This window comes from Nyctereutes procyonoides, unplaced genomic scaffold, assembly GCF_905146905.1.
Source record: "Nyctereutes procyonoides isolate TBG_1078 unplaced genomic scaffold, NYPRO_anot_genome, whole genome shotgun sequence".
NCBI lineage: Eukaryota > Metazoa > Chordata > Mammalia > Carnivora > Canidae > Nyctereutes > Nyctereutes procyonoides.
Window position 1 is genome coordinate 6,610,933 of NW_026575040.1, and position 22,808 is coordinate 6,633,740.

At 57.1% G+C, this 22,808-nt stretch overlaps 1 protein-coding gene across 8 annotated transcripts in view; it reads left to right on the forward strand.

Annotated features, from left to right (window-relative positions):
* Positions 1 to 22,808, forward strand: part of TLE3 (TLE family member 3, transcriptional corepressor) — a 48,443-nt gene that overhangs the window by 20,336 nt on the left and 5,299 nt on the right. Inside the window, exons 5-16 of one of the 8 annotated variants that reach the window (XM_055319745.1) lie at positions 1,805 to 1,867; positions 3,370 to 3,474; positions 11,639 to 11,843; positions 13,559 to 13,575; positions 17,089 to 17,208; positions 17,971 to 18,021; positions 18,635 to 18,787; positions 19,189 to 19,330; positions 19,897 to 20,096; positions 20,818 to 20,894; positions 21,618 to 21,867; positions 22,157 to 22,404. In XM_055319745.1, the coding sequence (XP_055175720.1) occupies positions 1,805 to 1,867; positions 3,370 to 3,474; positions 11,639 to 11,843; positions 13,559 to 13,575; positions 17,089 to 17,208; positions 17,971 to 18,021; positions 18,635 to 18,787; positions 19,189 to 19,330; positions 19,897 to 20,096; positions 20,818 to 20,894; positions 21,618 to 21,867; positions 22,157 to 22,404 (1,631 nt within the window). The remainder of the gene's footprint in view (positions 1 to 1,804; positions 1,868 to 3,369; positions 3,475 to 11,638; positions 11,844 to 13,558; positions 13,576 to 17,088; positions 17,209 to 17,970; positions 18,022 to 18,634; positions 18,788 to 19,188; positions 19,331 to 19,896; positions 20,097 to 20,817; positions 20,895 to 21,617; positions 21,868 to 22,156; positions 22,405 to 22,808) is intronic. The other 7 variants (XM_055319747.1, XM_055319746.1, XM_055319748.1 and 4 more) reach the window with 7 other exon arrangements.

Consider the following 22,808-nt stretch of genomic DNA (forward strand, 5'->3'; position numbering starts at 1 on the left):
GCTAAAAACCCTACAATGCAACAAGGAAGTATTGGGCGTCGATATCAACAGCACTGAGGCTGAGAAGCCCTGGTGTCCAGTGTCCTTACCGGAGCATACCCAGCACGTGCAAATCTGGCACTAAGGCCCAGAGGGCTCACCTAGGGGAATACTCCCTCTCCACCCTGGAATTTGGAAGTGGGATCCATTATTGACAGTCAGTGGCTTTTCTGGTCCTTTGCAACGAAGAATTATTCTACCCTAGATGACAGAGGGCAACCCTGGCCCTCTCCTGAGGATCGGAGTGTTCAGGAGGGAGTAGCAATCCCTGGTCCCTACTCAGGAGGCCCTCACGTAGTGGGGCCTGTCTGTATGAGAGCCTGCCACTGACCAGCAGCCCCGGGATGTAGGGCCACACAAAGCCCATCGGTTTGGTTGATGGCCTATCTCTTCACCACCCCGAGGCATCCCCATTAGTGCCTGCGGGTCCGAGGGAGATGGGGGTGCTAGCCCCAGAAATTCTCCCAAGGTCCGGGTTCTGTTTGTAAGCCTTCAGACGGCATTGTTTGTATTTTAAGTGCACAAGGATTTCTCATCGAGCATCATTTGACATGCAGATGATCACAGATTTTTAAAGGCTGTTGTCATGGTTTTGTCTCTGGAAGATTGCTGTGTGCTGATGAGAGCCTTGAAGCCAGAGTTGAGTTGGGACCTCAGTCCTGGCGGTCTGAGGATTCAGCAGGAGATAAGGAAAGCAATCCTGAGCCGTGTCTGTCAGGGGGCCTGGGCCTTCCTGTCTGGACACAGTTAACCATTTGGCACCCCTCTTTTTCTTATCCTTTCCTTTCTTTTCTTTATTTTTAAAGATTTTATTTATTTATTCATGAGAAACACAGAGAGAGAGAGGCAGAGGCACAGGCAGAGGGAGAAACAGGCTCCATGCAGGGAGCCCGGGATCACAACCTACACCAAAGGCAGACGCTCAACCACTGAGCCACCCAGGCGTCCCCTCTTTTTCTTTTAAAACCGCTCTTGATCTGAGACTGAGGGTTCACATAGGACAGGGCAGCAGATCAGACAGATTGATCTTTATCTAAATGTGACGTTGGCTGGAATATTGGGGGTGGAGCAGAGAATTGGTCAGCTCATGATCAACCTCTCCGAAGGATTAGGGTTCCAACGAATTACCTCCTGAACAGCTTTTTCAAGAAGGCAGTGCTTTACCCTAAAAAATGAAACGTTAATGATGGGATGTCAGACCGGGTGGAGGAGAGATCAGCCTGGTTGGGGAGAGGCAAAGTGAAACGTGGAGCGGGGCAGGAGGCCCTCTAAGGCACCTGTGGCCAGGTCTGATGCTGACCCCAGGGAGCCCTGTGGCACATGTGGCTTTGGGGGCTTCCCGTCACCTCCTGCTTTGTCTGTCTTGCTGTTGCCATTGGGCAGCACCGCCGTGTGCTTCACTCCCATAATAGATTTTCCTGGGGTGTGCAGTGGGGGGTGGGAAGCAGGGGGCAGGGGTTGTTCTTGTTTTGTTTTGCTTTGTTTTTAATTAGGGCTTCCATCAAGAGCCGACTGTATATTCTGAACCAAACACGTAGACCACCTCTGATAGGAAATTGGAGCACCACAAAGTGTAGGCAGCCTGGCAGGGGGAGGGCTGGGGATTATTTAGCAAGGCTCCTGGCAGGCGGCCAACCGAGGGGGGAGAGCATGGAGCCCCTCCCGGGGTCTGCGGTTTTGGGGGAGTTTGCGCTTCTACCTGTGTGACATTTCGGCGATTTGATTTATTTGCCCGAGCTTCACACGGTCTCCTCTTCTTTTGCAGACAGAGATTGCGAAGAGATTGAACACGATTCTAGCACAGATCATGCCTTTTCTGTCACAAGAGGTAAGACCTTCTTTAACCATGTCCTCCTTGTCTTTCCAGTGCGTGCAACCCGGGGCTGGCGGGGTCTCCCTGGAGCCCCAGCCCCTCTCCGTTTGTATGGACTGAAGCTGACAACTTGGGGATTTGTAGAAACTTCTCCAGCACGTCAGAGGGAGCATTTGGGTGTTCTACTGCGGTAGAACTGTTCTCTGCCGCTGTCTGAGACCACGGAGGAGGGGAGCAATGGGCAGCGGGTGCCCCCTTTGCCTCCCACCCCCATTCCCATTCAAACCAGCATTCCCAGCCTCTGCTTCCCTGTGACCATCTCCCACACCTGAAAACGTCTAGGAGCAAGAAGCTTGGCCAGATGGTGCTAAGGGGCAGAGCCTATAAACGGAACGAGTACCCAAGGGGGATCCCAGCCTCTAGGACAGAGCATCCTCCCTAGAGGCATGAGCAGTCAATACTAATACCTTCCTAGGGACCCCCCCCTGACCTGAGGCCTGGACCAGGCCAGTGGATGGTGAGACAAGGGCAAAATCTCCAAGGACGTCCCTTAGTGTAGGTCAGACAGGTGAGCTGCCTGAGAAGGGCCTGATCCTGGCTAGCAGAGCTCACTCCAGCTGGGGCAGGCCCTGCTTCCTCTGCCCCCTCGGGCGCTGTGACCACCTCCACTCCCTCCCAGACTCCTAGGTCTCTGAGTCAGAGGGGCAATCAATAAATGACTGAGTCTGTGTGAAAACACGATATAGTGACGTACTCGAGCTTATGGCCTAGGAGGGGGGATAGCTGCATACAAAGCAGGTGCTATCCCAAGGCCAAAGGGAATGAACGCACCAAAAAAATACCTTCTTTTAAACTCAACTTTATTTTTTAGAGCGGGTTTAGGTTTACAGCAACCCATGAGTGGAAGGTACAGAGATCTCCCCCGTTACCAGCCTCTCGCACCTGCGTGGTGTATGTGTTGCAGTGATGAACCTGCATTGACACATTGTCATCACGCTTAGTCTTTGGTTTATATTAGGGTTCCTTGTGCCACGTTATCTTTCTAGACATTTTCATCTTTCTCTTTACTTAGCTAGGGATTGGGTTTCTATAGATTTACACACTTTTCTTCTGAACTCCTTGGACATAAATCCTGACTCACCACCCACTCGTCTAGCTGCATCTCCTAAATACGGGAACGCCCCTTCTAAGGGATGAATACCATCGCCACATTTAGAAAATTAATAATGAGGAACATCCTCCCATAGCCAGCTCGTATTCAGAGGCACAGGAGGAAGGTTTTTTGTATGTGTAGAGGGAGGTGGGTGACTGTTGGCCATCCGGGGGCTCATTTCTATTTTACCTTAAAACAGGTGTCTGGGAAGTAATACATGCTCACTGAAAAGTGTCCCACCTGTTTGGAGGACATCCTCTGCCTCGGGCGGGGGCTACGTCGCTGCCCGTCGCCAGCTGCCCTCCCTGTGCCCCCTTTAGGTGGGAAGGCAGTGCATCTAACCCAAACTCCCTATTCCCTCCAGCACCAGCAGCAGGTGGCGCAGGCAGTAGAACGTGCCAAGCAGGTCACCATGACGGAGCTAAATGCCATCATCGGGGTACGTGGACTCCCCAATCTGCCTCTCACCGTGTGTATAGCCCTTTTATTCCTCTCATTTACCATAACCAGAGATTGGCCCTGACCTTAGCTGGCCTCAAAGAAGGGCGGCCCCAGGGCTCCGGCTTCCCATGGGCTTGGACCCATTTGGGGCTCTCTTTCCCCATTAGCTCCCCAACTGCCTCCTGCTCCCCCAAATTGAAGGGTTGTCCGACATGCCCCAAATCCACCTCTAAACTCATCAGCCCCAACCTCCCCCTGCTTTTGATGTCCCCACCATTGAGGGAGGCGGGCTCTGAGGTAACCCTCACACCCAGCCTCCTCCTCAAGCCTCCCGGGGGGCCTGTCCGCCCTGCGTCCCCTCCCTGGCAAAGGTCTGCCCTTCTTTGGCCACCTGGGATCAGAACTGTCTCTGCTGTACTGTTGATCTGAAATGTGCTGTGGAATTTGGGTTTGGGTCTCGTGCCATGCACGGAGCTGCCTGGCTGAGCCTTGATCATGTGCCCTTGTGAATTCCAGCTGGGGATATTGTAGGAGTCCTGTCTCACTGGGAGCAGGAAAAATGCCCAAGGGGGGGCTTTGTGAGGTCCACATGTGGTAGGACCCCCCCCCCCCCCCCCCCCCCGTGAAAGAAGGAAGCCCGATCTCTCCTCTTCTGCATCCCAATCTGGCTCACATCTTTAATGCACTTCTTGGATTCACATAGCATCTTTCTCCTGCTTTGGTGTGAGGCTGAGGACATTTAAGATCAGCAGCTGAGGAGAAACCGTTTTTTCATGTGACTTTGGGCAAGGCTCCAAGCCTCAGGTATATCCGTCCACCTTTTGTCCCTAAAATGAAGGGAGTAGGTAAGATCACTGCTTCCCACTTCCCATCCACAGACAGCTAGGTCAGGGCCCCCCAGCAGGGGCTTCTGAACAATGTAGATTCCGGGGCTCTTGCTCCAAAATTCTTTTCCATTAGGTCTGAGGGTGGGACTGGGAGTCTGTGTTTCTGAAGTTGTTCAGGTCATTCCGAAGGGTAGTCAGGCTTGGGAAGCAGTGGCCCAGATGGCTAAGGTCCCATCAGCCCTAACATTCTGGGACCCTCATTTCTCTTTTGTTCTCATGTGAGATGGTTTTTTTTTTTTTTTTTTCCCAAGGTGGAATCAGAGGTCCCAGAGTGTTGCGCATGGCTGGGATGAATGATGACAGTTGGGTCTTTGGTCTGGGGCAGAAACCATGAGACACGCATTCTAGTTATGGTTCTTTTCCTGTGTGACCTTGGCAGGACCTGCCTCTTCGCTGGCCTCAGTTTCTGTATCTAATAAAAGAGGGAATGCACCAGTTTATGTCGCTGGCCCAGCAATGCTAGGAGGCTAGGGTCAGGGTGGCACAGGGCTGGTGGTGGCTCCCACTGCTCCATCCCGCTGTTGGGACCTGTGGCGGGTATGTGGCTCTGTCCCCGTCTCTGTCCAGTGACAGCTGCTGAACGCTGCCTCGGGAGGGCATGGGGGCTTCGCCGGGTCTGAAGCCGGGCAGTGCTGGGGAGGAGCAGAGTCCAGAAAGGGGAACATGAGTTAGTGGTCAGTGTCTTTAGCTGTTGAGCAGGGAGGCAGCACCCCAACAGGGAAACCATAGTCTCGTGACGTCTACTGTCTTCCTGAGGTCAGTCAGCTCGGGGTTCTTCACCCTGGACGCTGCGAAGTTTGGGGACAGACACTTTGTCGTGGGGCCTGTCCTGTGCATGGTAGGATGTCCCCAGCAACCCTGGCCTCTACCCACTGGATGCCAGTGGCAGCCCCCACACACTGCTGTGAATCCCCAGAGTGTCTCCAGACATGCCAGATGTCCCCAGAGGTGGCGGGATGGCCTCTGCTGGAGAAACCCTGATCTTGCCAATGCCCTCGATTTACAGAGAGGAGAAGTGATTCGAGGACGGTCACGTAGTGTCCGGGAGCAAACTCAGCCAGAGGCCCGGGGGTTGACTCCCACCCAGCCCAGGGCCCTTCCCCGCGCACCCCCGGCAGCCTGCCTGGGACCTCAGCCTCAGGGACCTGTCAGCCGCTGGCTTGGTGGCTCTCTGAGAGTGGTGGACGGGAGACATGGGGGTGGGAAGTGCACCGAGAGTTCTGTCCTCTGAAACCTCACCCCTCCCAGCTCCTCGTCCTACCCCCCTGTCCAGACCGAGCCCTCCCATCCACGCAGTGGCCACAGCGGGTCCCCTCTCCCACTCTGCCTCCCTCTTTGGAATTAAAATCCTCTTAGGAAAATAACTTTTTTTTTCTCTGAATTCAAAGAAAAGAGTGAGATTGGGGAAGAAGTGCTGCTTGGATTAGCTCCACTTCCTTTAAGTAGTATTTAGGAAGCTACAAGTTAGGTCAAGGCAGCTCGAGGCAGATATTGGAATTCAATTAAAGCCAACGAGTGGGGCCTGTGACCCCCATTTCCAAGGTAATTGCTTCTAGGGCTCTGAGTGAATGCAGCCGTCGCCCTGCCATTAAGCAGGCGGCCGTCTAATCGCCGCGCCTGACGGAGCCTCACAAGGCAGGAATTACAGACAGCTGAGGCAGGCTCGGCTGGGGAGCCAGGCCTGACTGCACCGTCGAGGGGGCGGCCTGGCTCGCAGGGGAGGAGCGAGCAGAGCAGGCTGGGAAGGTGGGTGGAGGCTGGGGGCGGCAGGGCATGGCAGGGCCTGGGCCCAGCAGGAAAGGGCCCGGGGGGCTCTCCGTAGCGGCTGGTGGTCCGTTCCCCCGGCCCCGTGGTGCTGTTGGGTTTGCCGGCCTGGGGGAGAAGCAGCCCGGCCCCCTGGTCCAGGAATGAGGCTTTGGGCTTTGGGCGAGGCACTCTTCCTCCAGGCCTCAGTCTCTCCAGTTGTGAAAAGACGGAGGAGGGCTCGGTAAGTCCCTGCGGCGTGCCTGCTTCATCTGGTGGTGTTGGCTGACTTGGGCCCGGGGTGGAAGGACTCTGAGGTCGCCGCTTGGCTGGACAGTTTGGTGTATCTGGTGCGGGCACCTGTCGTGGCTTATTTATCCCGTGGAGTAGAGTGCTTCTAGGGCCTCCTGGGGAGGAGGACGCGATCCAGCATCAGGTCGGTGTGAAGGGAGAGTGGCAGTTGGGGGTGCCCAGGCTTGCTGGCCAGGACTCAGGTATCCCCCAGAGGAAGGTGGGTCCGAAGATGCCTCTGTGCCGGCCGGGGCCTGGCAGACAGACCCCAGTTATTGCAGGCCCCGTCCTCTTTTAGGCCTTTTGTTGTTGGGAGAGGAATCCGCAGAGGGTGAAGATCCCTGTGCATGAGGGGGGTTTCGTCCCTGGAGCAGCATCTTGCAGAAGGCATTCCTAGGCAGATTGTAGATCCTGTGAGCCGACCTAGCAACCACTTCCAGAACCTTCTTTTACATCCCTCTGTGTTGGTCCAGGGTCGTTGAACCTGATGGATGGAGGGACTCTTACCCTTTTTGCCCCCGGGCAGTTTGGTTTGCATTCTCTTGGAGATTTATTAGTGGGAGACATAACAGTGTTGACTTGGTTTTTTTTTTTTTTTTTTTGAGCTAGGGGGTGGAGTGAAGAGGAGGAGGAAGAGGGAGATTGTAGCTTGTCACAGACAACATGATATTTCGAAGCCATGCCTGAGGGCTTTGCATTCACTCTGGGATGTAGATGCACGGGATTCACCTGACTGAGTTTTCCACGACGAAGAAGGCAGAGAGAGCATGTTCCAGAATACATCAGGTTCTTTCAGCCCGGCAGCGTGCTGGGGAGAGGGCATGCTGGCTCCGGGTCCTGGCTCTGCTTGGCTCCTCGAGCGCATCCCTGTGTCCGAAATAGAGTAGCAAGGGTTGTTGGGAGCTCTAAAAGCTATTAGAGAGCACAAGAGCTCAGTTCAGCGCGGGGCTGCGGGGCCCACCAGCCACATAGGTAGAAGGAACAGGGAAGGCCCAGGGCTCCTGGGAGGGCAGGAAGTGTTCATTTTATGCAGTCAGAACTCTGTGCTTCCTCTGGTGGGTGTCCTCAGTGGGGCTTGGCTCTGGAAATGCTTAGGCAACTTCGCTAAGTTTAACCCAAATCATGAACCTGAGAAGTGAAGCATTAAATCAGCCAGCAAAGGCATTAAAGTGTGATGTGCATAATCCAATTACACGTACTCTGGGAGGAAGATCCTCCCCATCAGCCTCTCCTGTAAGAGGCCCTACCTTCTGAGCACAGGGTGTGGGCACTTGACACACGCATGGAAGACGGGGATACACTTAGAGCCCGTGGGACACATTCTTTGACCATGCTTGTGGTCTGGCCTGAAATATTACAGGAGGGACCAGTACTCCTGGGTGGGCTTGGTTCCAGGCACTTAGCCCCCTCTTTGGGGGTTGGAGGTGGAAGGGGGGTTTGTTGACTTCCTTTCACATCACGCATCGGATGGAGGAGTGTATTGGAAGGAGTCATGGAAACCGGAGATGGGCTGCAGCAGAGTGGTTAGCTCAGTCCTTTCTTGGAGGGTGGATTTGATTCCATTTCTCCCCACTTGTCACCCCCCCCCACTCACATGGTGCTGTATTTCAGCCCATCGTCCTCTGAAGTCAGGGGATTGAAGTGCTGTCTCCGGTCCCGCACCGCCTGCCTGCCCGCAGAGAGGCAGGGGCCATGACATGGGACAGCAAGGCAGGTGCGTCGTTGCCAGCCAACTCCCCCTGCCCTGCCGGGGAGAAAATTTTGTTTCACTCTCTTGCATCCGAGACTGTGATGAGCAGACGCCATGCCCAGCAAGCGCTGGCATCCGCCCTAGCCCCAAGAAGAGATAAGCCTTGGAGGTTGGCTCTTATGTCCCTACTCCCTGGAGCCTGCCGGCCCCTCCTGACTGTGCCTTCGAACCATACAAAGGACGCCTCTTTCTGGTTGTGCTTTTGTACTTGAAGATGAGAAGTATATGGAAATTTCCTTTTTCTCTGTTGCAAAGAAGACACTGATGTCTGACATACTACGGCAGTAAACTACCCCCCCTGCCCGCCCCCCCCCCCCCCCCCCCCCAGGCTTGGAAGCTCCGCAGCTTTGAAAGCCACGGTTCTCCAAACGGCCACCATAGCCTTTGTTCTGAGTTTCTCATGCTGGTTTGCAGGATCACATTTCCAGGAAGCAGGACACTCTGCTGTGCTCCTTGTCCCCATGAGCTGTTCTAGCTGTATCTTAGCAGGCCTTGGATAAGAGGCACAGATCTGGGAGGTGGATGGTCACTTTTGGACAGAGCTGCTCTGCCGACTTAACTTCCAGCCTCTCTCCCTTGTCTGCCTTTTCCAACATTATCACGTACTTACCCAGTGGAAGTCCTGTGAGCAAACAAGCCAGCCGCCACTGGAGGTGCCAGGACAGAAAATACAAGGTTCCCATCTTCCTGGAACTCACAAATTGGCAAGCATCCCATAAAGATGAAAGAAATGGTTATATTTGTGATTCATGCATCCGTTTTTGCTAACGTTAACTGAGTACCTACTCGGCCTTGACATGCAGCATAATGCATGTGGTCCTCGCACGATGAGAAAACCAAGGCCCGGAGACTCGGTCCACTGACTCCTCTAAGGTCTCGTGGCTGATAAAGGGTAGAGCTGGACGCCTGCCTTAGCCTGTCTGGCCCCAGTGTCTGGGCTGTTAGGACTCAGCAGGGAGACATCGGTGCTGACCAGGAGGATGGGGAGGGCTTCCAGAGGAGGAGGCATTTGAACTGGGCAGGGCATCCAGAAGGTTGGGTAAGAGCAGAGCTTCCCCGGTAAGGTAGGAATTGGGGTATTTGGAATGGTTCAACTGCGTCTTTCCCTGGGCACAAATTGGTAGCATCAGATTTATTCGTGGAGGGAGCCAGCCTTGTACCCTTGCAGCTGCTTTCCCTGAAGCCCTCCTCCTCCCGTCTCCCTCCATCGGTCTTACCGGCTGTGCACTGTAAAAAGTGCATTAAATACCTCACTCCTTGCTTTCTGAGATTTTATGAAATAGTTAACACTGGCAAAATTAAAGGGCCTGTCAGCAACTGGTCTAAAACCACAGTGCTGCTGGCGGAGACCCATTTTTTAAGACTGGGCGTGTAGATGGAGTTGGATGGTTGGCCCACACCGGGGAATGATGGGTAGCCATTGGGAAGGACGTGTTGATCTGTACAGAACAGCCTCAAATGAAAATCCAGTTGTGTAGTAGTAGTAGTAGTAAGGTTGGCAAGAGCCTATTAATTTAGGAATTACCATTTGTGGATTTTCATAAAGGAAAATTCTAGAGAGTGGGATGGAAGGGTAATTTTTTAAGAGCGTTATTTTGATCCATATTATATTTAACATATTCTGACCACACATTTTTTTCCTTCTTGTAGTAAGACCTAACAATTATAATTTGTTTAAAGAGAAAAGGTAGGGGAGGTCAGATGTAAGCCTCCGGGTCCCAAGAAGAGCCTGAGTCACTGGGCTGGGCTGGGCTGGGTTGGGTCTCTGCCTGGGGTCCCCTGGCTGGGCTTTGTCTCTGTGCTGACATTTCGGGGCAGATCTGGGGTCAGTGCCCACCAGCTGCTTCCATAAATCATCCAACAGTAGCTGTCCCAGCTCTGAGCGATGGCCACTGGTTCCGGCCTTTTACCCAGAGTTGCAAGAAAAGCCCTCGGGGGGCCAGGGGGTGGTGGTGGCCATGGTTGGCTTTAGCTTGCAGGTGAGCCCAGGTTTGCAGTTTGCAGCATAGTTGAGGGGAGAGTAAGGTTCTTAGGACCCCCCGACTGTAAAACTTAACTGCGTTTTAGGGCCTCCCCTCCAACCAGAACTGTAGACCTTCCCCCGTGTTCTCCTGTCTGCCAGCCGTGGCCTCGGAGCCAAGTTTATACTGACAGGCAAGCTTATCAGATTTTTACTCTCTGTCATCCCTACCAGCTCTTCTTGCTTTGGGGGGGTCTCCTTAAGAACACACTTTGGATAAGAGGGGTGGTTGACAGATTTGAGTCCAGATCTCCCGCGCTAGTGGTTGAACCTGGCTGGTTCCAGCTCTCTCCGTGTTGGTTTGCCATCTGTAAAATGGGCACAAACCCTCCTTTGCCACCTGGGGTGCAAGGGTCAGAATATTTGGGAAGTGCCACATATTCACTTGGGCATCCAGTAAATGTTGGTTCCCTTCTCTTGTGCTCACTGAGGTAAATATCAGCATACCCAAGGCCCCAGCCACTCCTCAGAAGTATTTGGCTGCGGTGTAACCCGCCCCATAATTCCTGTGGTTCTTGGCACAAAATTAAGAACGATAAGATAAAGGTCGTTTTGTAGCGGCTGCTGGGGAGGGAACCAGGCTGCCCATGCCAGTCCGTTGGGTGTGGAATGCGGAGGGGAAAGAGAAATACCCTAGGGCTAGTGTGACTAGGGGTACCTGGGGCCTCAGGGAGCCGCGGAGCAGAAACCTGCCCTGGGGATTGTTACCGTTAATGTCCGTGATGATGACTGTACAGAGCTTGATGCAGGTGTAGGGATTTTAGGACAGTGCAGGGCCCGTTGTAAGGCCTCTGGTGAATGGTAGCTGCTGTTAGGAGATCACTTACTGAGTAGCCTGCCTGAGGTCACACAGCTAGGAACTACCAAAGCTGGGATTTGAATCCTGGGCTGTCTAGATCCAAACCTCCACTCCTGTTCCTCCGTTCTCCGCTCTGATGTCCGGCGAGATTAGCTGTCATTCCGCTGGCCCCAAGCTCCCCTTGACCTCGGAAATTTTCTTCTATGGCCTGGCCCTGGCTTCGGCTAGCCGGTCTGGAGTTCCTGAGAATTAGGGAGGCTTCCCAGGATACGGGCTCAGGGTTGGGAGCCAGTGGCTGTGAATGTTCAAAGGCATGCAAGCATGAGCAAGTGTGACGGCTGACTTAAAATTGGACCCCCCCGCCCCCCCAGAGAGGGAGCCTTGATGACTCTTTGGTTTTTAAATGCATGCTGTATTTATCTCAGGCTTGGAAATGCACCCTGAGGAATTCATCCCAAAACTGGGGGGACTGGGGGGGGGGTTGAGGGGGATGAGGGGGGATGGGTGGAGAGTTTGAAGACCAACATCTTGTGCCTTAATTGCCCTCAGTTAACGGACTTCCTTCAGCCAGAAAGCATGTGGACTGAGCTGGGGGCAGAGGTTTGGGAGGGCATCCCCGCCCCCCCCGCCCCCCCGCCCCCACCTCCAGCAGCCTCCCCCGCTGTCCCTGCTCAGCTGTGCTCACCACCCACTTCATTGCAGCAACAGCAGCTCCAGGCACAGCACCTCTCCCACGCCACGCACGGCCCCCCGGTCCAGTTACCACCCCACCCATCAGGTCTCCAGCCTCCAGGGATCCCCCCGGTGACGGGGAGCAGCTCCGGGCTGCTGGCGCTCGGTGCCCTGGGCAGCCAGGCCCACCTGACGGTGAAGGACGAGAAGAATCACCATGAACTAGACCACAGAGGTGCGGCCCAGAGCTGGGGCAGAGGGCGGGGCTGGGCTGGGGGTGGGGGGGTCTCCGGTCGGTCCTCCTGCCAGGGGACACAGCAAGTGTTGTCAGCCTGGGGCCAGGAGTTAGCAAAAGATTAGGTGCCATCTGTTGAATGCCTAGAACATGGAAACCAGAGCCCCACCCTCCAATCCCTGCTCCATGGGAGGCGGTCTGTGTTCCGGAAGAACTCTCCAGCACCCTCCCATCACCTAGCTACACGCTGCCCATCCTTAAAGGGCCAGCCCAGTCCCATTCCTTCAGGACGCCTTCCAGTCTGTGCTGGGGGCCTTTTTCCAATTCCCATCAGCGTTGAAGAGCGAGAGTTCCCCAGAATGAGCCCTTGGTTGCCATCCAACTATATGGAGGAAGTTTCCACCCCTGGAGGAAGTTTCATCATTAGTCCTCAAAGAACAGGGGCCAAGATCCTGGCTTTTAACTTAGCGTATGTGTCCCACCAACGCGGGTGCCTTGGGAAAGGTACACAGTTGGTCTTCGGGTAGAGAGCTGCAAGTCGACGGTCTTTGAGCAGAAGTAGTGATCATGCTATTGCAGGGAGGTGGTTGGAAAGACTTGGAAATGGAACCCCAGCCTCCTTCACCAGGCCCTCGCCATGAGGACCCCGGGGGGCCCAGGAGGGCTTGGTTTGTTGGGGAAGGACACCTTCATGGCTCCCTCGCAGGCCGATTTCAAAACTTGCCACTTCATGTGGCCTGCCCTTAGATATTGTTTCCCAGTTTTTTTTTAAGATTTTATTTATTTATTCATGATAGACATAGAGAGAGAGAGAGAGAGAGGCAGAGACACAGGCAGAGGGAGAAGCAGGCTCCATGCAGGGAGCCTGACGCAGGACTCGATCCCAGGACTCCAGGATCAGCCCCTGGGCCAAAGGCAGGCGCTAAACTGCTGAGCCACCCAGGGATCCCTGTTTCCCAGTTTTATCGAGATACAGTAGACCTACAAAATTGTGTAAGTTGCAGGTGTACACCACGATTTGGTTGGCCCGTAGCTATTTACCAGGCCATAGGGCCAGTGCCTTCCAGGACCCCTGGGTGCCATCCCATCCGGCCCAGGCCAGGGCGCGCTAGGGTGGTAGCAGAACCTGGGAAGAAGACCATGCTGTATGTCCACTTGGCGGAGGAAGAGGGGCTCCGCACAACAGAGAGGGGAATCGGGGAGCTCGTGCTCGGCTGCGCAAAATAATCCGGGGCTTCTCTGCAAAGACCTACAGCATGGCGTTAGTTAAAAAACAAAAATGCCTCCCACGGTTCCTTTCTTTGTTTCTTTCTCAATCCCCAGATCCCAATCCCCAGATCCGCTAGGTGTTCTGCTTAGCATGACCCTTTCCAAACTTGTGGCTTGCAAAAAGGGCTGACCCATAATCTCCGTGCCCTTCTTGGCATGTCAGGGAGAGCCAGGCCACAGGCCCCCACCCCACCCAGGACTGCTGGCCAAGGGGGGAGCATTGGGAATGGGGGGGGTTAATTTTCAAAGTGGGAAATGTCACCTAATGGCCCTGCCTTGGCTGGCCCACAATGACTCAGAGGGCTAGGACTGCTGCCCATTTTAAAACGCATGAACTAGCAAAACATAGAAGCCAGCTGCATGAGACTGATCTTTTTCCCTTTTTTTTGTCTTTTTGTCTTGGGGGGGCCTGTCCCTCCTCCTGTCCGGGCCTTCGGTCCCCAAAGAAAGAGAATCCAGTGCGGTAAGTGTCAGCACTTGGGAGCCTTGGAGTGTGTTTGGGGTGCTGGGAGGAGGAGGAGGGGACCACATGGGGTCCTGGCGGGGGGTGGGGGGGTGGGGGGTGGGTGGGGGGGTGGTTGTCATGAAACAGGAGTTGCCACCTGCTGGGAGTGACCTTCGGTTGGGGGGAACCTGTCATCTCTCCAGGCTTCCCTTCCATCATTTGGCAAACGGGTAGCTTTAAGTGAGCTCTAACCCTCTTTTTTAGGAGAGGTGATTAACCAGAGAGGGCAGCTGGCCAGTGCGTGGAGTCCCCGGGCAGCCCAGGGCCCTGTGTCCTGGGCAGAGTTGCTTCCCTCCTCCCAAGTGGGCAGCCTCCCCTATGATCCTGTAACTCCCCACTTCCAAACGCCTGAGGTTTCTCCTTGCTCTGGGCTTTAACTTGGTTTAAGAAAGTGCTAGCGAGCAAGCATTAAGGCCAGGCTGTCTGCGTGTCTGCCAGCTTTGAGATTTGTTGTAAATCTTTCTGATCACACTGAGGCTCAGAGGTTCTGTTTCAAGTGAATAAGCCTTCTGAATAAGCGCAGTGGAGTCTGGATAAAAAAAATCCTCCAGCGATTAGCAAAGCTATTTTATTCCTCATCGCTGTCCTTGTATCTGGGGCCATCTAATCTGTTAGGATGGCTTTGGTTATTACCTCGTGTTAAGTAGGACTTGGAAGGTCAGGCAGTTAACTAACCATCTAGACGGCAGCCTCCTCGGGCAGCTCCCTCCCTACCCCCTTCCCTCCCGGCCCTCCACCAGGCTGACTTTTTTAACCTGCCAATTAGCAACAGTGCTCTCTTCCCCTCTCCACCTGCCCACGTGCTCAGGAATCCGGGTGCACGTTTGGGTCTGGTGATGGCTAGGTACATTGGAAAGGGAAAAACTGAAGCTGAAAATCCATTTTGATTGCTTTTAAGTAAACGTTGATCCTCAGGAGGTGGCATTTTTGGGGAGGTGTTCGGCCTCTGTGGGAGTGGGGGCTGGACTGGACCCCCTCCAGGCCTGGGGTCTGGTCACCCAGGGGGACCCACTTCATGGGATGCCCAGTCTCGGAGCTTCAGTGTCTGTATCTGGGACACGTGCATATTCCTGCCCAGCCAACCTTGTAGCAGAACCCAGCATCAGGAGGTGACTCGGTTAACAAGTAGCCGCTGCCGAGTGACATGGGGGTTTGAGGCCCGACACCCTCTGGCTTCACATTGTCGTCCTCCCCATTGCTGTTTGCATTTAGCTTTGTACCCCAGTCCTCCGTGAAAGCCTTCTGCTGAAAGAGGCCCCCCTGGGGAGCCCCCAAGAGCCGAGCTCCTCACTCAGCAGTGCTCGTCCACACCCATGCAGGGCGGGCTGGGAGCCGGGGGGGGGGGCACCCTGGGGTCCCTGGAGAGCCCTGTGAGAGTGAGTCCAGACCCCATCCATCCGGGGCCCCGGGGCGGGTGAGGCAGCGGCGGGCCTGTGTGCCTGTGGCCCTGGTGGCGGAGGCCGTGCAGCCTGCAGTAAGCAGCCCTCTGCAAACCAGGTTGTCAACAGATGAGGCCCCCCCGCAGGAAGGACAGGGCCGCGGCCGTGCAGAGCAGGGGGTGGCGGGCAGGGTTGAGGGGGGGACGACGGCCGGACGGGCTGGAAGCGGTCCCGGAGGGGTTAGTCTGGAGTCCAATTAGAGGTAGCTTCATTCATATTTCCTTGCCTCGCCGAAGCAATAAAAAATACTTAGTTTTTTGGCCGTCTGCCAGCCAGAGGCGGGCTGGATCGATGCCGCTAAATGCCTGACATGACTCTCTCCGGTAGCAGCGAGGGTTTTCAGCCTGACTGCAGGAGAAGAAAGGGCTCGCTGTTCTCCCAGCCGCGTACCGGGTCGCGAGGAGGAACCCGAGCAGCCACGGGCCCCCTCGGCCCCACTCCCCGCTGCCAGGGAGGAGAGGGGAGGGGAGAGGAGAGGAGAGGAGAGGAGAGGAGAGGAGAGGAGAGGAGAGGAGAGGAGGGGAGAGAAGACAGGGGAGAGGGGAGGAGAGGGGAGAGGCGAGGAGAGAAGACGGGAGAGGGGAGGAGAGGGGAAGGGGGAGAGGGGAGAGGGCCTAGCCTGCTGCTTAGCGCAGTGGCCACCGTCGGAGGAAATGAAATGCGGTGATTTTTCCGATTTTTCCGCCGGGCTCGCAGCGGCTAATTGAATCGCGGCCGAGCGCTCCTGTGCGGCTGCGGGGAAGGCTGGGCCGCGCTTCCATTAGAAGCTCCATTTTTTTCTTCAAGGCTTGATAACTCTGCCATTTTAATTTGCTTCGGGCAGAAACTTGGCAGGGAAGGGCTGCCCAGAAACCGGCTTAGGAAAGGAAATGAAGTTGTGCGGCTGGCTCCCACACTGCCTCCCCTTCCACCCACCCTGGCCCCCCAAACGCCGGCTCTGGCCTCCAGGAAAGTGGGGTAGACGGGAGGGGCCTCGGGGTGCCCTTCTCTACCCATGTCCTGCTGCGTCCCCGCCGTGGCTGTGTCCTGCACGTCCGTGCGCGTGGGGATGCGGCTGGACCGGCCTGCCCGCGCCCTGCGGTCTGGGTATCGTCAGCCCCCGGAGCAGAGACTGGGTCTGGCTTGTTCCTCCATCCCTGGCCCCCAGCCCCAGGCCCGATCTAGGGGAGGTGCTCAGGAAAAGGGGGTGGTGAGTGATGACGGAAGTAGAGTTTGGTCTCTTAGAAAGGAGCAAACCCCAGCAGGCACCTAGAGAGGCATTGCTTCTGATGCTCTGCGGCCCTGGGGGGCATGGGTTTGCTGGCAGGTACCCCTAGTGGTGGCTCCTCCCTCCCTGGCCCCGCAGCCCCGTGCAACGTGCACTGTTCCTGGCACCCCGAGCCAGCCGACCGCCTCCTCTGTGGGGTGTTCTCCTGCCTGCCTTTATGCCTTTTCCCACTTTTCAGAGGGAGAGGCTTCATGAAGTTGCAGGTTTTGTTTCTTTATAACCCTGCTGCTTCGCTGAAGTGGCTGGAGGTCAGGCAGTGGAACAGTAGGACGTGCACGCAAAATGCCAAATTGCCCACCTGCATGTAGAAGGCCCGCCGTCCCCGCTCCCCGTCAGGCTCCCCATTCCGGTCGGGTCCAGCCGATGAAGGATGGCATGTGGGTGGCCCCTGTGTGTCAGCAGAGGCCCATCTTTCAAGACTTGGTGCAAATTTTGTTTGTCCCTTCTTCGAGCAGATATACGTGGCCGGCCCAAGGTGGGCGGTGAGGGAGGTGTGATCCGGCCCCCACAGAACAGACAGTCTCACAGGCCAGAAGGCAGAGAGCTCGGTGCAGGTCCATTCACTTTATGGCAGCATCATGGCTACAGAAGAGAATTGTGCTGCTCCCAGGGTGCCCACCCTTCTGGGGAGGCCCATTCTGGAGAGCTGGGAAGGCTGCTCTGGCGAGGCTCCGATGGAGGGGAGCGTAGCAGGACACACACACCTCCACTGACCTCATGGGACGATGTGCATGAAGTGCTCACACTGAATCTCCTTGTTTCCAGAATAACTCCGTGTCGCCCTCAGAAAGCCTCCGGGCCAGTGAGAAGCACCGGGGCTCTGCAGACTACAGCATGGAAGCCAAGAAGCGGAAAGCAGAGGAGAAGGATAGTCTGAGCCGATATGTACGTGTAGGGGCACCGTGGCCACTGCTGGGTCTGAGGGAGCTGGGGTGCGGGACAACCCACAGGCCTGACTCATGGGTGCTAGTCAGAGGCCCAGGGGAGGACGGGCTGTGAGCACCGGGGCCACAGCCAGGATGGGGAGCAGCTGAGGGAAGAGCTGTGGGCCAGGGCACAGGCAGGCAGGGCAGCCCCATGCTCCCTTCATGGCCCTCCCAGACCCTGGTCTGCTCCAGGGGGCCGTCCCTGGTGCCCCCACACTTTGACCCCACAGTGGGCCAGCCTGTGCAGCATGAGAGCTGAGACCGAGGGAAGGGGGCCATGTGATGCCAGGCCCCGTCCAGCCACGTTGCCGCTTGTGGCTCTGGATGGGTTCCCCAAGCGCCTTGGCTGCATTTCTGGGAGATGAGGCTGATCACGCCTCTTGCACGGAGTGGTGGAAGCCCTGACATGAGGCTAGCACATTTCCTTGTTGGCGATGGTGGCTGTGAAGCTTCTGGAAGGAGCCAAGTTAAAGGGGCTCAGAAGTACCGTAACGGGGCAGGTGTGGGTGAGGCAGCCAGGAGGTGTGAGAGGGTGACCTGGAAATGGGCCGGGGGCTGGGCGAGCAGAAGGCCCATATTGATAGACCAGAGAGGAGAAGGCGTGGACTGTGGGGCTTGGCTCTGGCTTCCGATTCCAGCTGGTGGGAGCAGGGGGTGCTTCAGGCTCAGTCTGGGGTGTGGTGAGGGTGGCCCCCTGACCAGCTCCTCTCTCGGGGTGCAGGACAGTGACGGAGACAAGAGTGACGATCTCGTGGTGGACGTTTCCAACGAGGTGAGCACGGACAGGCCCAGGCTACAGCATGCTCGGTTTGGGGTGGTTTCAGGCGGTTCCTCCCCTGACTGAGAGCTGCTGGGTCCCGGCTGCTGTACCAACAGTTGGCAGCCTGAGCAGGGTGGCAAGGCCTCTGGTGTCGGGGCATCAGGCTGGTCAGGAGGAGGAGGGCAGGGCTTGGCTGCATGGTGGCTGGGGTTCCTGGGATGGAAAACCCGGGGGGAGAGCGCAAGCATGCCCCAAAGATCTCTGGTGAGGGCCAGCTCCTGCTCCCCGTGGTCCTCCAGGTCCACTCCACTCTCCCACCACCCCCTGGGACCTTGAGGGTGTAGGGGTCCTGAGGCCCCACTGCCCAGATTGGAGTCCTGAACTTGGGTTTGATCCTGGGATGGTCACCGTCCCCGACCCCCGCCAGGCCCCTGTCTCCCATCTGTGGGATGAAGGGGTGAGACCAGATTTGTGAGAAGTAGTCGTCCCTGCTTTGGGGCCCTCATCCCTCTCAGCCAAACTGCTCTCCCCATCAGTGTGTGCACTCCCTTCCCGTCCCCAGCGCAGGGAAGGCTCCCGGCTGGTTGTTGCCTTTACTGCATCTCTGCACCCTTTGTGCTTTTAGGACCCAGCGACGCCCCGGGTCAGCCCGGCACACTCCCCTCCTGAAAATGGGCTGGACAAGGCCCGAGGCCTGAAAAAGGATGCCCCCACCAGCCCTGCCTCAGTAGCCTCCTCCAGCAGCACACCTTCCTCCAAGACCAAAGACCTTGGTCATGTACGTGGGGGTTGCCTCTGGCACCGCAGAAGCAGAGGGCTAGGGCAGGTGGGGTGGAGGAAGAAGGTTCTAGAAAAGGGACAAACTGGAGTGGTCGTAATTGGAGGGCAGAGGGGTGGAGTACAGAGAACACGGGTTGGGGTGTGTCCCCCCCGTTCAGATACTGGCTTTCCCCACTCACTGGCTGGGCCCTGTGGTACCAGTTCATGTTTCCAAGCCTCGGTTACTGCATCTGTAAAATGGGAACCATCACCGTAGTCCCTGCCACGTAAAGTTGGGTGAGAATTGAGGGGCTTCTTTTGGGCAGGAGATTGCAAACTGGAGCTGTCACTGGGTGTTGTGGCCAGCTCCCAAGTGCCCAGCTCTTGAGAGAAAGGAATCTTCCGGTCTTCTCTCTTCAGAATGACAAATCCTCTACCCCTGGGCTCAAGTCCAATACACCTACTCCGAGGAACGATGCCCCAACTCCAGGCACCAGCACGACCCCAGGGCTCCGGTCAATGCCGGGCAAACCTCCAGGCATGGACCCGATAGGTATAATGGGTAGGCACGATGGGGCTGGGTCGCCGTGCTGGTGGGGGGGGGGCGCGTGCCCCGGGTCGGGGCCGGAGCTGCATGGACTGGCCGGAGCACCAGGCAGTGTGTGGGAGTTGGGGCTCTCCCAGGGCCCGCCTCCAGGGAGACTCCGTGGTCAGGTTTGAGGAGGACGTGGACACCTGGTGTGTCAACACTGGTGGCAGGGCCTTCTGGGGCACTGTTGGACTCGGCGTGTGGCAGGAGCTTCAGACGGGCCAGGACCCCCATGGTCTGACCCCATCTGCTGCATTAGTTCCGTAGGACTCTGAGCCAACCCCCTTCTCTGGGCCTCCGTGTCCTGCTCTGTAAAAAGAGATGGGCACCACCCTCAGCTTGAACCTTCTTGGACTGTGAGGACCTGGGTCCCAGGTTGATGGGTTCAGTCCAACTGCCTGGAACAGGCAGCTTTCGAGTGCAGAAGATCTACAGCTGGGCTGGGAGGCATCGTGGTGGCCCGAGCTTTGTCCGGGTCGGGAGGGGCGGGCACGCTCCCCCTGAGGGTCTCCCCCCGGTTGACGCCTGCCTCCTTGCAGCCTCGGCCTTGCGCACGCCCATCTCCATCACCAGCTCCTACGCGGCCCCCTTTGCCATGATGAGCCACCACGAGATGAACGGCTCGCTCACCAGCCCGAGCGCCTACGCCAGCCTGCACAACATCCCGCCGCAGATGAGCGCGGCCGCCGCCGCCGCCGCCGCCGCCTATGGCCGATCGCCAATGGTGAGCTTTGGAGCTGTACGTAGACCTTTTGGCTCCTTTTGGGGGGACTGGGCAAGAAGCGGGGAGTTGGTGGAGGTTGTTAGGCAGCTGCCTCTGGGGTAGACTGTTTATTAGGAAAAGAAAAGGAACGTAGACTTTGGGGTCAGTAGACCTGGATCCCTACCCCCTGCTCACCCCGGTAGTCGTCTTGTGACATCACACAACTCAGCCCTCCCACCCTGCCTACCTGGTGGGGGGTGTCTTTTTCCATCTGAGAAATGGGGCTGCTCCCTCTTTTTCTGGGCTCTATGGAGATGGGAACCCCAAAATGAGTTCAGTGACTTCCACGTAGCCTGCGTTTGGTAAAAGAGGCTGCTCGCATACCAAGAATGAGTTCAGATTTGAGTCGGCAGAGAGGGGCTCTTTTCCAGGAGACGGTTTCTCTCCTGGGCGGCCTCCTGAACGCCAGGGGCAGGAATGAAGTGGGGCTGCCCCAGAGAGCTGAGGGTGTGGGGATCAAGAATACTGGCTCAGAGTTGGTGGGTCTGGACTGCCCCCTGTCTCTGCCACCTGTCCTGGGCCAGACACCCACTGCCTGGGGCAAGAGGGAAAACAGGCCCTCCTCTGCTTGGCTGTCTTCAGGTCTTCAAGAGGCAGCTCTGTGTGGCCAGGACCTAGGATGTGGTGAGGGAAGAGGCCGGGGGTGGGACGCATGGTGGCCTCCCTCACTAAAGGCTGGCCTTGTCTTGACTTACAGGTTGGCTTTGACCCTCATCCTCCCATGCGGGCCACCGGCCTGCCCTCAAGCCTTGCCTCCATTCCTGGTGGAAAACCGTAAGTTCTGTCTGTGTTTACTACGTGCTGCCTGGGGAAAGCACACAATCCCCCACCCCCGTCCCCACTACCTGAGAAGCTGTCTGCCCTCTAGAGGTGCTCACAGACCAGGTGGTAGCCCCAGGAAATGGCTGCCTGGCCACACTCCCCATCAGCCCTGGGGCTCCTGCTGAATGGGAGGGGGGGGTGTTGGGGAATGCTGCATCGGATGGGGCCTCCATAGCCAAGTGATGTGAGCTGCCCTGGCCTCAGGAGCTCCTCTGGGTTTCAGCTGCTGGAAACACCCCCAGTGGGCACCCACGGTGCCCTAAACAGCGGGAAGACTGTGCTGGCTCACCCCAGGCTCCGTGATTGACCCTCGGGGAGCAGACGTATTTCCCTCCCTCTTACCCCTGGGCTCGTAAAGGAAAGGGTCACCTTCAAGCTGAACCCTTCCCAGGGGGATTCGTAGATGGTAAGAAAGGACATTCCAGGGCACATGTGAGGCTAATCACATGGTCTGGAGCCGAGGGTGTATGAGCAGGAGCAGAAGTTAAGCCTGGGATCGTAAGCAAGTCCCCTACCCTGGTAGAGTCAGGCCAAGAAGGTTGGGGTTACTGGGTTCCCTAAGATTTGGGGAGTGGGGCCTGGAGGTGGGCCAGTCGGGATGGTGCTGTCTGACCTGGGCAGGACTCTGGCGGCTGAGCGGATCGGAGGTGACACAAGGGACGTTCGCCCTTTCAGAGCGTACTCTTTCCACGTGAGTGCCGATGGGCAGATGCAGCCCGTGCCCTTCCCCCACGACGCCCTGGCCGGCCCCGGCATCCCACGGCATGCCCGGCAGATCAACACGCTGAGCCACGGGGAGGTGGTGTGCGCCGTGACCATCAGCAACCCCACGCGGCACGTCTACACCGGTGGCAAGGGCTGCGTGAAGATCTGGGACATCAGCCAGCCGGGCAGCAAGAGCCCCATCTCCCAGCTGGACTGCCTGGTGAGGACCCAGGACTACAGGCCTCCCTGGCTGGCAGAGGGGCAGCCCTGGCCGGGCCGCGGAGCAAGCCGGCTGACCTCTTGGGGCCTGGGTTTACCATCTTTAAGTGGAGATGATTCCGAACTTCCTGGGGTTTGTGACGAAATGCATGAAAGATCGAAGGGTTCTGGATGAGGGAGGGGTCGGCCTGACACCTGCCGTGAGTGAGGGCCGGATGTGAGCTGGGGTGGGGAGAGTGCTTGGTGCTGCTGCGTGGACCGAACTCAACGTTGCCCCCTTCTCCCTCCAGAACAGGGACAACTACATCCGCTCCTGTAAGCTGCTCCCCGACGGGCGCACGCTCATCGTGGGCGGCGAGGCCAGCACGCTCACCATCTGGGACCTGGCCTCGCCCACACCCCGCATCAAGGCCGAGCTGACGTCCTCGGCTCCCGCCTGCTACGCCCTGGCCATCAGCCCCGACGCCAAAGTCTGCTTCTCCTGCTGCAGTGACGGGAACATTGCCGTCTGGGACCTGCACAACCAGACCCTGGTCAGGTGAGGCTGCGATGGAGAGCAGGGGGTGCTCGTGCTCAGGAAGGTTGTGCTGGTCGTAATGGGGACCGGCTATCCGAGGGGCTGATGGCTGTGGGGTGGCCACAACGGGGTGGGCTAGGACACCTGGGTGAGGAGACAGCCTGGCCTGCCTTGTGCGAAGGGGCGGCCACCTGTTGGGTGCTCGGCCTGGGCAGAGGATGGAGGAGAGCTGCAGAAGGTTCTGGGAAGAGGAGAGCGTGGAATTCAGAGCAGTGGAGACAAGCAGAGGGGGAGGACTGAGGAAGGAGGGAAGGCATCGGGACCAGGTCAGAGCAGTGTCACGTGGTGGTTATCGTGGGGCCTCGGGAGTGGCGGCCCAGTGTGACTCTGCCCCCATTACAGCCTCGTGCAAGTCACTCAGCTCC